The sequence below is a fragment of the Harpia harpyja genome, chromosome 11 (assembly GCF_026419915.1).
Source record: "Harpia harpyja isolate bHarHar1 chromosome 11, bHarHar1 primary haplotype, whole genome shotgun sequence".
Taxonomy (NCBI): Eukaryota; Metazoa; Chordata; class Aves; order Accipitriformes; family Accipitridae; genus Harpia; species Harpia harpyja.
Window position 1 is genome coordinate 22,062,756 of NC_068950.1, and position 13,585 is coordinate 22,076,340.

Below are 13,585 nucleotides of genomic sequence, written 5' to 3' on the forward strand. Positions count from 1 at the left end.
CACAGTATTTTGAGAATCAACTTGCTACAGACATAAAAGTTAGTAATTCTTTTTTGTTAAAATAACCACACTAGAAGGAGGAGGCCTCCCAGAGAGATGATTGGGTCGATAGGCAATCAAGGTATAAAAGTACTGAATACTAAATTAATTGTTTTCACTGATGTTCACAACAAAGAAGTTTAGAGAGATTCTCACAATCTGAGGAAGTTTCTCAATGTCTATCATCATCTGAAGGTGTTTTAGAAGATGTAAATAATATCAAACAATAAGAATTGCCATAAGGTGATGTTCACCCCGAAAGTGTTTTAAAGGAACTCAAATATGACATTTTTGAACTAACTACCGTAACATATAATCTGTCACTTATATCAGCCTTGATGCCAGAAGTAATGTTGTAACTGTGGCACAGTCTTTAAAAAGGACTCAAGGGCTGATCCCTGTAATAACAAAATATAAAGCAGACACATTTTTATGCTATTGTAAAAGATCCATATTGTTGTCATGTCTAGAATATCACATGTAGTTTTAGCCTCACTAAATAAAAAAATGACATCATAGAACCAGAAGAGAGCAAGAAAGCACAGATAACCAGAGATGTGGCATGGTTTTATATATGATAAGATTAAATAGATTAGGATTTGTCATTCAGAAAATAGATCAGAGGAGTGGACATGTCAAGTCCATATAATCATAAATGGTATAACAGATGTAAATAGGGATGCATTATTCTCTGTTTCTTCCTATCTAAGGAGGTACAGGCTTAACCATATACAAACATTTAAAGCAAACAAAAGGAAATACCTTTCACTCATTGTGTCATTAAAGCGTGAAATGTATTGCCATAAGATGTCACTGAGATCAAGCTTATGACAGTTGGGTCGGTCTCTCTGCTCAGCAGCTAGCAACCACTGTAGGTATGACGGAGGGTCCAGCTCAGAAAGCCAGTTTACTGCTGGCAACTGGGAAGGCAAAGAACAAATCCTTCATACTTCTTCCTGTTTGCTATAAATTGCTGCTGATGATCACTGCTGAAGTCAGGATTTGAGGGTAAGTGGAGCATTCGTCAGCTCAAACAACGTTACGTTTTCATGATGCTATCATAATTACTACTACTAATAAAAGCCAGGAAAGACTGCCTATTATTTGCAAAATGTTTTGATTTTTGGTGGAACTGTATATCTGATGGAATTCAATAATGTTTAAAGTTATTTAACAGTCTTCAGGCATACTTTTGGTGGGCGCTAATTCCACTGTTCCGTCTGGTGTGTGCTCAACTGATTGGAAATGACGTAACTGACATAGCAAGCTGCATTTAGAAAGATCCCTGTTTTCACGTTGAGATGTATCTTGTCACTAGTTTAGATGATTGCTGGGGTAGCAACTGTATTATATATACCGATATAAAAAATGTATATATGTGCATACATATGTATGTATGTATGTGTGTATACATATATATAAGATATATAAATAAAACCAACCTAGTAAATCTCACCATTTTTTCTGAACAAAGCTTTAAAGTATTAATTCTGTGAGCCACACTCACGTTTTATTACATGCGAAAAAGTGAATACTCTTACAAAATGTTTCTCCCCTGCTTTTTGGAAGTTCATTTTTTTCTGCTCAGTAAGAATTTTATCATAATTTCATGCCCCCACACTTCATGGTTTGTTACTTGGTCTATTACTCTCACACTTAACTTGATAAGGTCCTGCTTCCTATGATATTCATTTTTGAGTTTTGATTCTTCACAGCTGCTGCTTTGAAGTCTTAGATAACATTCTGAGCATTGCACATTGCTCCTGGTTTTAAACTTTCCATTCAACTGCAGTACATAGCTCTGTTTCTCCCAAATAACTTTTCAGTAAATTGTTATATTCTAATATTCTAAAATGAATGTTTTGCTTTTAATCAGGGCAAAACTGTGGGCTCTTTTCTTAAAAGAAGCTAGTAACTTCTGTCAAAAGTTTTGGTGATTTAACCTCATCTTCTTCAATCCTTTCTTCAAAGGAATTTAAGTCTGTTAACTCAGTTCAGGAGGATTTTGAATCACTGTGTATTACTTCATACATGCATGAAAGGAAGAACTGATGCTCATACTTGTCTTCATGCCCTCTCTTTCAGCACCATGTTTTTTTGACCCAATCCTGTCCAGGACCAGGAAATGCAGCTGTCAATAACCTCCTTTGGATAATATGAAAGCATGCTGGAATAGTGAGTATGTGTGTTGTTGAATGGCTATTAGCTGGAAACAAGCAGATATAAACACTCAGGTTTTTGCCCTCGCTTTCCCCCTTCAACACTTACAGTGATCTAGAAGAGCGCACGTGAATCTGGACTGCGGTCAACGTCAGGTAAAAACTTCCTTTACCAACCTTTAGATCTTTAGTTATTAATTGGAAAAATTTGGTCTGAGATATTTTAACTTTCTTAAAAGGACAAAAAATGAGCAAGGACCTCATCTCACACATTGAACTGAGGTGGTTTTGAATCTTAGGGCAATAAGGATGTATGAATGGAGAGCCGAGGGCACCATGGCTGGAGCAGTACTGCAGATATTCCCACTGGTTTCTCTCCTCCCTGTGTGATTTTTATGTGAAGGGTCCTAATTTTTCATTCCTCAGCCCCTTCTGTGCAGTGGTCAGGGATTTGTCTATGGATACAAACATGCAGTTCTCATGCAAGAACATGTGAGAGCACAGATGATGCATACTTACAATTAACACTTACAATTTGACCTTGTTCAGTTATATGCGCTGGGTCATAAAGAAATGACAAACTTTTGCCAGCATTAATCTTCCTTCAGAGCCACGATACGGGGCAGAATTCTAATAATGAAATATCCTTATTATACAGAACTACTTACAGATATTAGCAGTGCCCTTAGGTATAGGCAGATAAGAACCAGGGCTCCACGGTCGGCCCTGGTAATTCTTCTTGCATTTTCCACAGTCTGGGCCAGTTGTGTTATGCTCACATTCACAAAGTAGTCTTTTGTTTTCTTCTTTACAGCCAGTAGCGTGAAGGTTGCACTTACACCTATTTTTAAAAGGCAAAAATAAAAAAAAGGGGGATATTATTTAGAGGTGAGTTTAAATTCGGATTAAGTCTTAGTAAAGCATGTCCTATGGCAGCCACTCTATTTCCATGTGTTGTGTCTGTATTACTGTTTTAGCATGCTTTACAAGACATCACTCAAATAGCATGTTGTAATATCTTCAGCTTGCACAGGTCTAAAAGCAGTAATTTTGCAAGTCTCCAAGATGCTGAATCTTTTCTTATTTTCACTAACGCACCCCACTGAGATCAACTAAATTATTCATAATTTTCACTACAGACAGGTCTATAATCTTGCAAAAATTCAAGCATTACTCACTACTCCCAGGAACAAAACAAGTTCTCTGCTTATGTCCTTAGAGAACCTGGCCCAAATTAAGATCCATATTAGGCCCTGGGAGTCTGAGAAAACAGACTTCAATTAAATATACTCTGCTATGCCACACTTCAGTAGAAGGGAAGCTCACTATAATGGTGTTTTGCCATTCTTGTTCAGCAAGTACTCTCTTGCTCAGAAAGGAAAATTTTTTTTGCCTGCTTTAATTTGACATAGTTGTAGTAGCTGAAGGTCAGAGGAAATATTTTGGTAGGCACATTTAGTTTTACTTAGCAAAGAACACCTAATCAAACCTTGTGACAAAATCATTAGATAAACCAGATTCTGCATCTGGTCTTAGAATAATTGTATTTTCCTTAAATTCCCCTCTTTCCCTGAAACTAGGATACTTACAGAATGAGAAGCTAGTTTCATAAACAGTAAGATATTGTCACCTCTTTCCATCCCTTTCCAATAGATGTCAAAACTGGCTAAAATCTGTTTCTGTTTGGGGCTGGAGAGAAAACTAGTATTTGACGTCCCTCTCTGTTTGTTTTCCTAATGATTGTACATCTAGTGATTTAAAGGATTCTCATGTGGGTATTTGTCACCTGTTCTATACAGTGACCAATAATTAGAGCAAAACAACACATGGAATAGCCAAGTGCAAATTAACAGCTGTCAAGCTGACTTCCATTTGGAAGGAATATGACCTGAAGCAACTGGCCACATACATATATATCTCCAGGGTAAAACAAGCTTGCAGTTGTCATAAGTGGCTGCTGGACAAAATCCACAAGAACCTGTAATACAGTAGACAGTGAAGCATTCTCCTCAATGCTAGAAATGAGGCAGATGAAACTGCTGTTATTTGAGCAATGCTCATTCTAAAGAAAAACAGGTTCAGCACCTTTTCAATTGAAATTACCAAAATGTACTGAATATGCTAGACAAAAGAAAGTGTGATTAATTTTTATATCATTTCCACAATACTGATGCTTAAAGACTACATCAGTTGTAAAGTAAATTTTCAATGGCTAGCCACTGCAGAATGAAAGATGCCTGTCTGGGTGTCAGTGGATGAGATATGCCTATTCATGTAGAGATTGAAGATTTTGGTAAATGGCACTGCTATTAAGAAAAGTAACGGCTGGTTTTACTGTCCACAGGAATATGAAAATGGAAGACTCCCAAACAGGAGAGATACACAATAATGACAAGACCAAAAAATAAGAGTCAGAGGAGAATGAAGCAGGAGAGACTGTGGAGTCACTAGAATAAATGAGAGAGAGGAACCGACTGGATTTCTTTCAGGGGGAGACCTTTGTTTTATTGGAGGGACTTATCAGTGTCAGAGGCAGCAAACTGATCAGGGCAGGAAGAAAAAGCCAGCTGATTCTGAGGAAAGCTGTAGTTCCTAGGGCTCTGAAAGGGTCCTGCAGACTGGTAGGGGAAATGAGGTGGGGGAAAATAAATGTAGGTACATCTGCTAATTGGTAAATGTGCACAGCTCTTTTAATAAGCACCTGAAAGTAAAGAACGGGTGTGTCAGAAAACCTTGTGCAAAGTCTGTTTGCACTTCTTAGATGCTACTCTTGTCATATGTTCCTGAAGAGAAAGACCCTTCTTCAATTTTGCTTGTGTGGTTAAGAGTCTTGGGCAGATTCTGGCCTTCTCCATTTCCCTCTGCTTCTATCCAGTCCCACGTCTCTTCATATATATACAAAACACATGCAAGTATTTATATGTATGGATGTATATAGGCATACACAAACAATTCCCATAAATTCTCATGCATATTGATTTCCTTTTATTTCCCACGTTCCCTAACTCCACTGTGATCCACCTCTTCATAGGTTGCCTCCTCCTTTTCCTTATTTCCCAGGCAAGAGAGCATGGACAGCACGGAACAGCTCTGCTGCTGGTTCTGGTGCCCAGTTTTTTAATTTCTTAGGGCAATATTGCTGCAAAGGAAGTGCTTCTCAGCCCAGAGTTGCAGCATCATGCCATGGTAGCTGTTCTGTGGTCCACACGGCAGGGACCACGCAATACAGCAATGGGCAGGGTTTCTGCAGGAGACATCTTCTGCGATTTTAGCCACCAAGCTCCAACAGACAAAGGAAAACCACAAATTTTGGAGGTCTATGTTTGTGCCAAATACAGGTTTTCACAAAACTAGCAAAATGCATTTTCTTGTAAAAGTAGTTGGGGATCTTCTGTCAAATTTTAAAACCCTATGTCCTGGTTTCAGCTGGGATAGAGTTAGCTGTCTTCCTGGTAGCTGGTACAGTGCTGTGTTTTGAGTTCAGTATGAGAAGAATGCTGATAACACACTGATGTTTTCAGTTGTTGCTAAGTAGTGTTTAGACTAAAGTCAAGGATTTTTCAGCTTCTCGTGCCCAGCCAGCGAGAAAGCTGGAGGGGCACAAGAAGTTGGCACAGGACACAGCCAGAGCACCTGACCCAAACTGGCCAACGGTGTATTCCATACCATGTGACGTCACATCTAGTATAGGAACTGGGAAGTGGGGGCGGGGAATCGCCGCTCGGGGACTGGCTGGGTGTCGGTCGGCGGGTGGTGAGCAATTGCACTGTGCATCGTTTGTACATTCCAATCCTTTTATTATTACTGTTGTCATTTTATTAGTGTTATCATTATCATTATTAGTTTCTTCTTTTCTTTTCTATTAAACCGTTCTTATCTCAACCCACGAGTTTTACTTCTTTTCCCGATTTTCTCCTGCATCCCACTGGGTGGGGGGGGGAGTGAGCGAGGGGCTGTGTGGTGGTTAGTTGCTGGCTGGGGTTAAACCACAACACCCTATTAACTGAGATTTAAAACAATCAGCCCTCATAGGGGCATTCTGAACAAATACACACAAACCAGACAATGTAGGGACATTTTAGACACTTAGCTTCCTAAATGGAGGAATTGCTAAACGGCTCTTCCTACCCTAAACCAGTGGAATAATCACAGATTCATTCAGTCAATGCCTCTCTGCAAATTAACTTATTTAGATGTTTAATATGTATTTTTGAAAGCCTTCCCAGCAGAATCTCCCAGAATGCTGCACCCTGCCTTAAAAGAAAATTCCAAATAATACCATGTTTAAGAGAAAGGAGAGCAAAATTTCTACTACCTCCAATTAAAAAAACAAAAACACCTGCCCCTGCCCCCCAAAATACCCCAGCAATGGGGAGAGAGGTGTAGCCTTCTAGGAGTATGATTTAAAGTGAATGAGAGAAAAAACCAAATTTGATCACTGAAAAAAATAAAGGACTGATCTAAAAGCTTTGCGGGCAGAGAATAGATAGTCAAAACCTAACATTAACAACTGAGCAAAAAAAGAGCCTATCATGCTGAATAATCCTAAAACCGCTCAGAATAATTCAAACTTAGCTGTGTACAATTTCCAAGGAGAAGAAAGTAAGGAACAAATGTGGTCACTGTGGTTTTCTACAAGACTAGCTAAAGATCAAACATCAAGGTAAAAAAATACATTTATATTAAAAAATGTCAAATGTAGATTTAATGAGAGCTAGTTAAAGTGGGCACAAAAAGAAATGTTTTAAAAAAAAGACCCAAACCACAAAAGGTCAGACAATGTGTGGCAAAAAACATTACTTTTGCCTTCTTAGTGTATAGGCAACATAAAGTTGGGTTTGGTTTATGATCATTAGTGTTATACATATGAAAAAACCCCTGTAGATTAATGAAATCCGAAGAGATTAAACTGGAGTTCTTGTTGGTGTCAGTAACTATACATAGGGAGTAAAAGAGCAGAACCATTAGCGGAAAAAAGACATTCAGAGGATTGAACCACTGAGGCTATGATTCTCCTCTCGCTTGCACCTATTTTTCGCTGAGGTCACTTCACAGAACTCAGAGAGATTAATCATGATTTCCACAGCAAATCAAGGATGTAGCTGAATACTGAATGAGTGTAAAATGCAGACAGTGCTAAAACTGAAAGAGAACTGAGGAAAGCAAACTGAACATAATTTGGAAGGTACTGTGTCTGGGGAGAAGCAAGCCAATACCAAATTCTGTGCTGTATGTGGGGAGACATTTTTACCGGAACAAGGAAATAATATTTTGTATTCTTTTGGTTTTTAGGAAGGCTGCACTAGGAGTTGGGCAATCTGTCCCAGGGACCTCATCAGAGTGTATGTATGGACAATATCAGAGACTTCTGCAAAGACGAGAAATGCCCGTTGTGCTTGAGGGACAGACTTCTCTGGATGAATGAAAGAGGTAAATGTGCGTAGTGGGGCTGAGAGATGACTACAGTACACTAAAAAGCTACTTCTATCTGTGGGATAAGCAGTAAGGAAAATTGAAATATTTAAGGTTACAGAAAGAAGACTATTTAGGTAAAAGTACCATCCAGACAGACCACGAGAGAACCACTCTTGCGATGAGATATATTGGATTGTGAGCAGTGTGAAAACAAAGCAGTAGAGCCTGGACCTTAGGCATTTCAGGTAACTGGGAATCAGCTGAGCACCACTGGTCTGGTAGCTGACTTGGGCTCCTATCAGATCACTGGCAGAATGCAGACATCAGCTTCCTATGGAAGACTGTCCAAGTTCAAAGTCCTTCATCTGCCTTGTCTCTTTCTTAAGGAAGATTACCTTTTCTGCTTCAGAGGTAAGTAAATATTTTGTTACCTTATGTGAATATCCATGATGATAAATTATTACTGAAAATCCTAGGTACCATTTGTAATTTCTTTAAATACTTGCTTTTAAAGGCTGTTCCTAGCTGTTACTGCTTTAAATCTGAGATAGTAACAGAAGGCTTAATTAGATTTACGTACAAAGCACATTAAACACAAATTTTCGTATAGCCCTTGTAGATGCTTCCATTAGAAGAATGTGGTCACTTTGGCTGCATGTATAAGAATGGAGAAGTTCTGAAAAACCTAAAAAACTGCTTCCACATCCTGTGTACTGAGTGTTCCAGATGCCTATATAGTTTCTTGAAATACAAAGAAAAAAGTCAAAGTGCTTTACAAGGTATTACGTACACGTGCCCAGAAATGCAATTACTGGGTAGCAGTGGGTGGGTAGCAGCTGCTTGGCATGCCAAGTGGGTTTGCTTGTGTACTGAGAAGGGATGATTGAGGGAGCTGTAATAAGTAGACCAGGTTTGAGAATACAGGTTAAGGTGTGGCAAATGTAAGAGGATGTATGCTGCAGCCTTTGCACTGCACTGGCAAACAGCCTAAGGGCAAAATCCCATGTAAGAATAAAGCAAATGTTAAGGGCAAAGCGCAGTTCTGAGATACAGTATATGCTCGCCATAAATGGCATTGTTGAGGTCTAATCTTTGTACGTTTTTACAAAGAATGTCTGAAGTCCATGATTATAAGTATCAACAACTCCATAAGCAATTAGGTTATGTACAGGGAGATGCAGGGCTTGAAACAGCTTTCTACCTGAAGGGAACAGTTGTCTGCCTGTTATATCTGGTGACAGTTTTTCCAGACTTTTTTTGTTGATTGTTGTGGGAGCAGCTCTGTCGGGACTGAGCTTGTGGAAGTGAATATCACGTCCCCACAACACTTAATGTATTTGGAAACTTCCATCCTGATGTTTCCACATGAGCTCAGCTCATTTCCATCTTTCCAGTTCAACCTGCGAGGACTCTTCCTGCTAAGCAGCCCGGTTACAGCACATGCAAGAACACATTTTCCTCCAACGTGCAAATTCAATTTTGAATCACTGGAGATTGATATTGCTGTCCAACACTATAAACTCTAATTGTGTGGGAGGACAAATTTGTTTTTCTGACCACTCATCTTTGACAGACTCATTATTTTGTCATAAAGCAATTGAAATGATATTTTTGGCAGTTACATAAGGTGCAGGAAGCACTCTGGCATGTTGAAGGAGCAGTGCTGTTGTAGTGGGAGCCGGAGCCCCGGGCGCGCCGTGTTCCGCACAGACTCTATTTACATACAGACAACTGACATTAAAATGCTGTAAATATCACTAAGGTAATTGCTAATAGCATTCTGGTGCTCTTGCATGTGAGTGCCAACCAACAGACTGGGGGTCACATGAGGGGATCATTTATGTTGAAGAGATCATTCATGAGAAAGACAGACAAGAGAAGCTCTTTGATACATTTTTAACGACTAGCCATATGCTCCTCGCTTAGATACATCTTTGGATCATTCTAGGTCATCTCCAAAGTTTAGAAAATCAACCTAAAACCAACTTGGAAGCCCTCTGCACAGACTCTTCGCTTTCACATGCCACGAGTCAGGTCTCTGCTCTCAGGTAAGCAAAGCCTGAGCTTGCAGAGGAGTTGGCATGTTTGCTCTTCACATTACTGCCCACACAACGTGATGCACACACAACATAAAATACTATCCCCGCACAGTTTTAATTAGGCCTTTTAAAACACTGTTAGCAATGTTAGGAGCCTTAGTCAGCTCCCCAGTGCTAGCGACTACTTCCAGTACCTTGTCACAGTTGTCCTAAAGGACTTGGCCATGTTTAGTGTGACATCAAACGTGTTAAGGCTGTCACCTACATTATGCCTCTCAAGCTTACTAATGACCTTGAGGCAGCTTCACCAGTGAGATTAGTTTTCTAATACAATGTAGACAACGACGAAAATTCCATGTTGCAAATACATTTTAAGTGTGGAGTCCCAGCTGAAACCAGGACAACAGGTAAGTGACAAAACTCTTGCACCATTGAGTGTACAAGGTAAACATAATGAAAATACTTAGATAAGTCTGTTTTCCCTTTAAATATAACCAGTGGAACATCTTTTCATAGAGGCGCACAGTCTCAGAAACATCACAGCTGCTGAATATTATTATGCGTTATATCATAGGATTTTTCCATGTCATGTCAAAAACCAAAGTATGCTGGTCCTTATCCTAATTCCCAAAGCTTAAATAGATGCCTACACAGCTTTACTATTGAAGCAGATTTTGTGGGGATGAAAACAAGGACACTGTTGCGAAGAAATAAAATGATTGCTGGTTAATTTATTTCTGCGAGAATGGAACAGACAGTGAGAACACACACATAAAAGAGGTAACAAGATAATTACTACAATCTAAGCTACCAGTGCTCACTGCAGGGACTACCCATCTGAAGAAATTCTGAGCTAAAGCGGTCAAAAAAACTAAGGACAGTTGGCAATCAGAAAATGGCATGGGTTGCTGGCTGCAAGTAGGTCTGCTGAACAAATGTTCCAGCTCATGTGAAGCAGGAAAGTAAATTCTGGTTTTTATTCAGTATTTCTTGAGCCATATGAATATCTCAGGTCCACGTTTCTGTACGGAATCCAAGTCCAAAAAAGGCACTACATCTTTTTCTGGAAGTTATGAATAAGACCCCTGTGGTCTGCTGGTAAATGTAGCCACTGTAGTGAGAGTAATGAAATGTGAGTCCTTTCTTTCATTTGTTTATTTCTGGATATGTATTTGGTCACCATCTTTTCCCCTGTCCCTTTCCCTGTTATCTAATACATCATAATCTCCCACCAAAAAAAAAGATTCCTTTGTGGAATAGGGCTACATCAATAATAAAGGATAAAAAAATTCAATAATAACAAATATAACTTTGTATAGGTAGATATATTATTCTTTCATTTACAAAGCAAGGACTAATGTTGGATCAGGTTTTTAAGCTTCTTAAATCTGTAAGTAGCTTTGTGGCTAGAAAAGAAGTTTAACCTGTGCTCAGTAATCCTGCTGCACCTTAGTACCTTAGAATCTAGAGATTTACAGAAGCCTCTTCAACTCTATTCTTTACTGTTTAGTTTTTGCTGCTAAATTTGGGAGGAAATGGAATTAGATTCCCACAGGCAGTATGGAAAATTGGGGAAAATAGCTTCTTATTCTCCCTTAGCTGAATATAATATATCTAGTGGGGAACAGCAAAACCCAGGCACAGAGAGCATGTTTGCTTTGCTTTCTCAGTGGCCTACTTCCAAGCAGTTTGGAGAGCTTGAAATTAAAAAAGAAAACGAAGTCCAAAAGGGCAGCATAATTCCCTTTCCCACAGGAGCGAGGGCTTTCCAAGACTCACAGAACTCATTCAGGGCATGGAATTGTCCACTGTTTGCACTAAGCCAGCCCAACAATAAGAGTACACAAATGCTAAATTTAAATATTAACTTGTTAATAAGATTCATTGTGTTCACACACCAGTACACATTTCTATATATTCTGATTATATAAATGGGAAATACTGTCAAGTTAAATGCTAGTCAATACGAACAAGAACTACAGGATCACTACTGATCCATTTATATCTCAACCTGTATTTGATAGTATGTTGTCTGATAGATGTGTACTGTCTCCCTTTTGAAGCCAAACGTTAGTGGGGCAGGTCCTTTTGGCTTCACCGCTCCTCTCCCCAAGCCCCTTTCAGACTGAGGGCCACAAGCAACCTTACCTTGCCAAATAAACTGTAAATGTTTCTGAAATGCAGTATTCTACTAGATGCATCTTTCCAAACAAACAGAGGCAACTGAAAATGTTTACAGGCTAGATCAGCAATGCTCAGAACTCAAACATAGTAAGGAGGAGGCAGTAACCTTTTAAACCTCTTACAAACACCTCAGTAGTTAAGTATTTGAAACTGTTCTGATTTCTTGGCTAGATAAAAAAAAGTTACAGACCAACAGATATGAAAACATTCAGACTTACTTCAGTCTCTTAGGTCCAAAGTCTAAAAATAATCCAGTGATGCTTATGCCTAGTAGACAGAACAGCTAATTCTGAGTCCAAGTTATTTCAGTTTACCACATAACCCCCCCCCTTTCCTTAATATTACATACTTAGATACACCTAGCCAAGTGGAATGGCCAAATGCTTTTTCTAATTTTCATTTCACATTCTCTAAGTGTTAAAGCTGAAATAGATCTGTCTGAAAATATAGCTGCTGTTAGCTGCTGTAGAGAACTAACTTCCATCGCCTTCCCAAATACTAATTTTTGCTTTTTCTTCAGAGATATTAGTTTTCATGGAAAAGTGTCAATAAAGAGAGAGGCTGTGGAATCTGCTAGAGTTTGCCAGCAGCATGTTCTGCAAATAGTTTCACCCGTGAACACAGTTTGCCAGATTCTTAGCTGATGTAAATCCATCTGGCTTCAGTAGAATCGATGAATTTGTTAGTTCACACTGTCTGAAATGTGGCCTAATCTGTTTCCAGCTTTCATTCATATTATCCTAGGCTCAGTGGCTGTATTTTTATATAATGGCAGATAACCTCTTTATCATTTTGAATGGCAGGCCCAATATCTTGAACAAACATGGGGTGGAAACTGGGAGTCAGCAGAGGTTAAGAAGCCCAGGTGTGATGTGCTTTTAGGGACATGACTGCTGAGAAGGTAGGATGCTGGTATTTTACATTGTTTCCATGAAACTATTTTGATCTAATCTTTAACCTCAGAAATAGGAAGCTTTTCTTATCTATGTGAAGGATGCTGAACGGGGACCATGGCAGTCATGTCTCTCCCAGAGAGGAAGCAAAATCTCTTGTTAAGATGAAGATCAGTAATGACAGTTTCTTCTAGTGCTACCAACCGATCATTTAACACTAGTGATAGTTTTGGTAGGTTCCCAGACTACCACTGAAGAATGGAGAAAAAGCAGTGGATGTAAACTCTTAAGTACTTCAGTGTCACAATTAGTTTTTCTTTTTCCTTCTCTTCCACTTGAAAATGTCCTTCTTTCTCGGAACCCCTTTGGTCTCACCTACTAAGTTGCTGTACTTCACACAGCAATCAAAGTCTTGATACATAGATGGGATGGCAGAGTGGGAAGCACATCTGTTGCAGAGGTACTACACAGCATAGGTGTTCTGAGTTGTCATGATGTATCACATGTGTTTTAATTGGTTTGTTTTAAATATCAAGAAAAACTAGGAGAGGGTAAAAACCCGAATATCCTCAGCTGCCCATACTGTTTGATGCATCAGAGACAGAAGGGCTACTGGGACAAGAATGCAGCTCGCTGTCCACCAGCTGGAATAATGCGATCCGCTTGGCAGTACCCTTTCATTATCTGTCTGATGGTGGAAAAAAGTTAAGGCACATGCTGGCTGAGGTTGGACTGCTGCCCATTGCCATCAGGATATTAAGGATGCAAAGTTTTTGTTATTTTTTAATTTTTTTGCTGCTGTCCAATGTCTTGGTTAGGAAGCCTTAGTTTGCCATCCATCCATTGGGCAGTAAGT

The 13,585-nt window shown here is 39.3% G+C and overlaps 1 protein-coding gene across 9 annotated transcripts in view; it reads right to left on the reverse strand.

Moving 5' to 3' along the window:
* The window catches only part of NTNG1 (netrin G1), a 168,659-nt gene that overhangs the window by 58,847 nt on the left and 96,227 nt on the right, over positions 1-13,585 (reverse strand). For all 9 annotated transcript variants that reach the window (XM_052801118.1, XM_052801121.1, XM_052801120.1 and 6 more), the window contains exon 4: positions 2,867-3,039. In XM_052801118.1, coding sequence (XP_052657078.1) covers positions 2,867-3,039 — 173 coding nt within the window. The remainder of the gene's footprint in view (positions 1-2,866; positions 3,040-13,585) is intronic.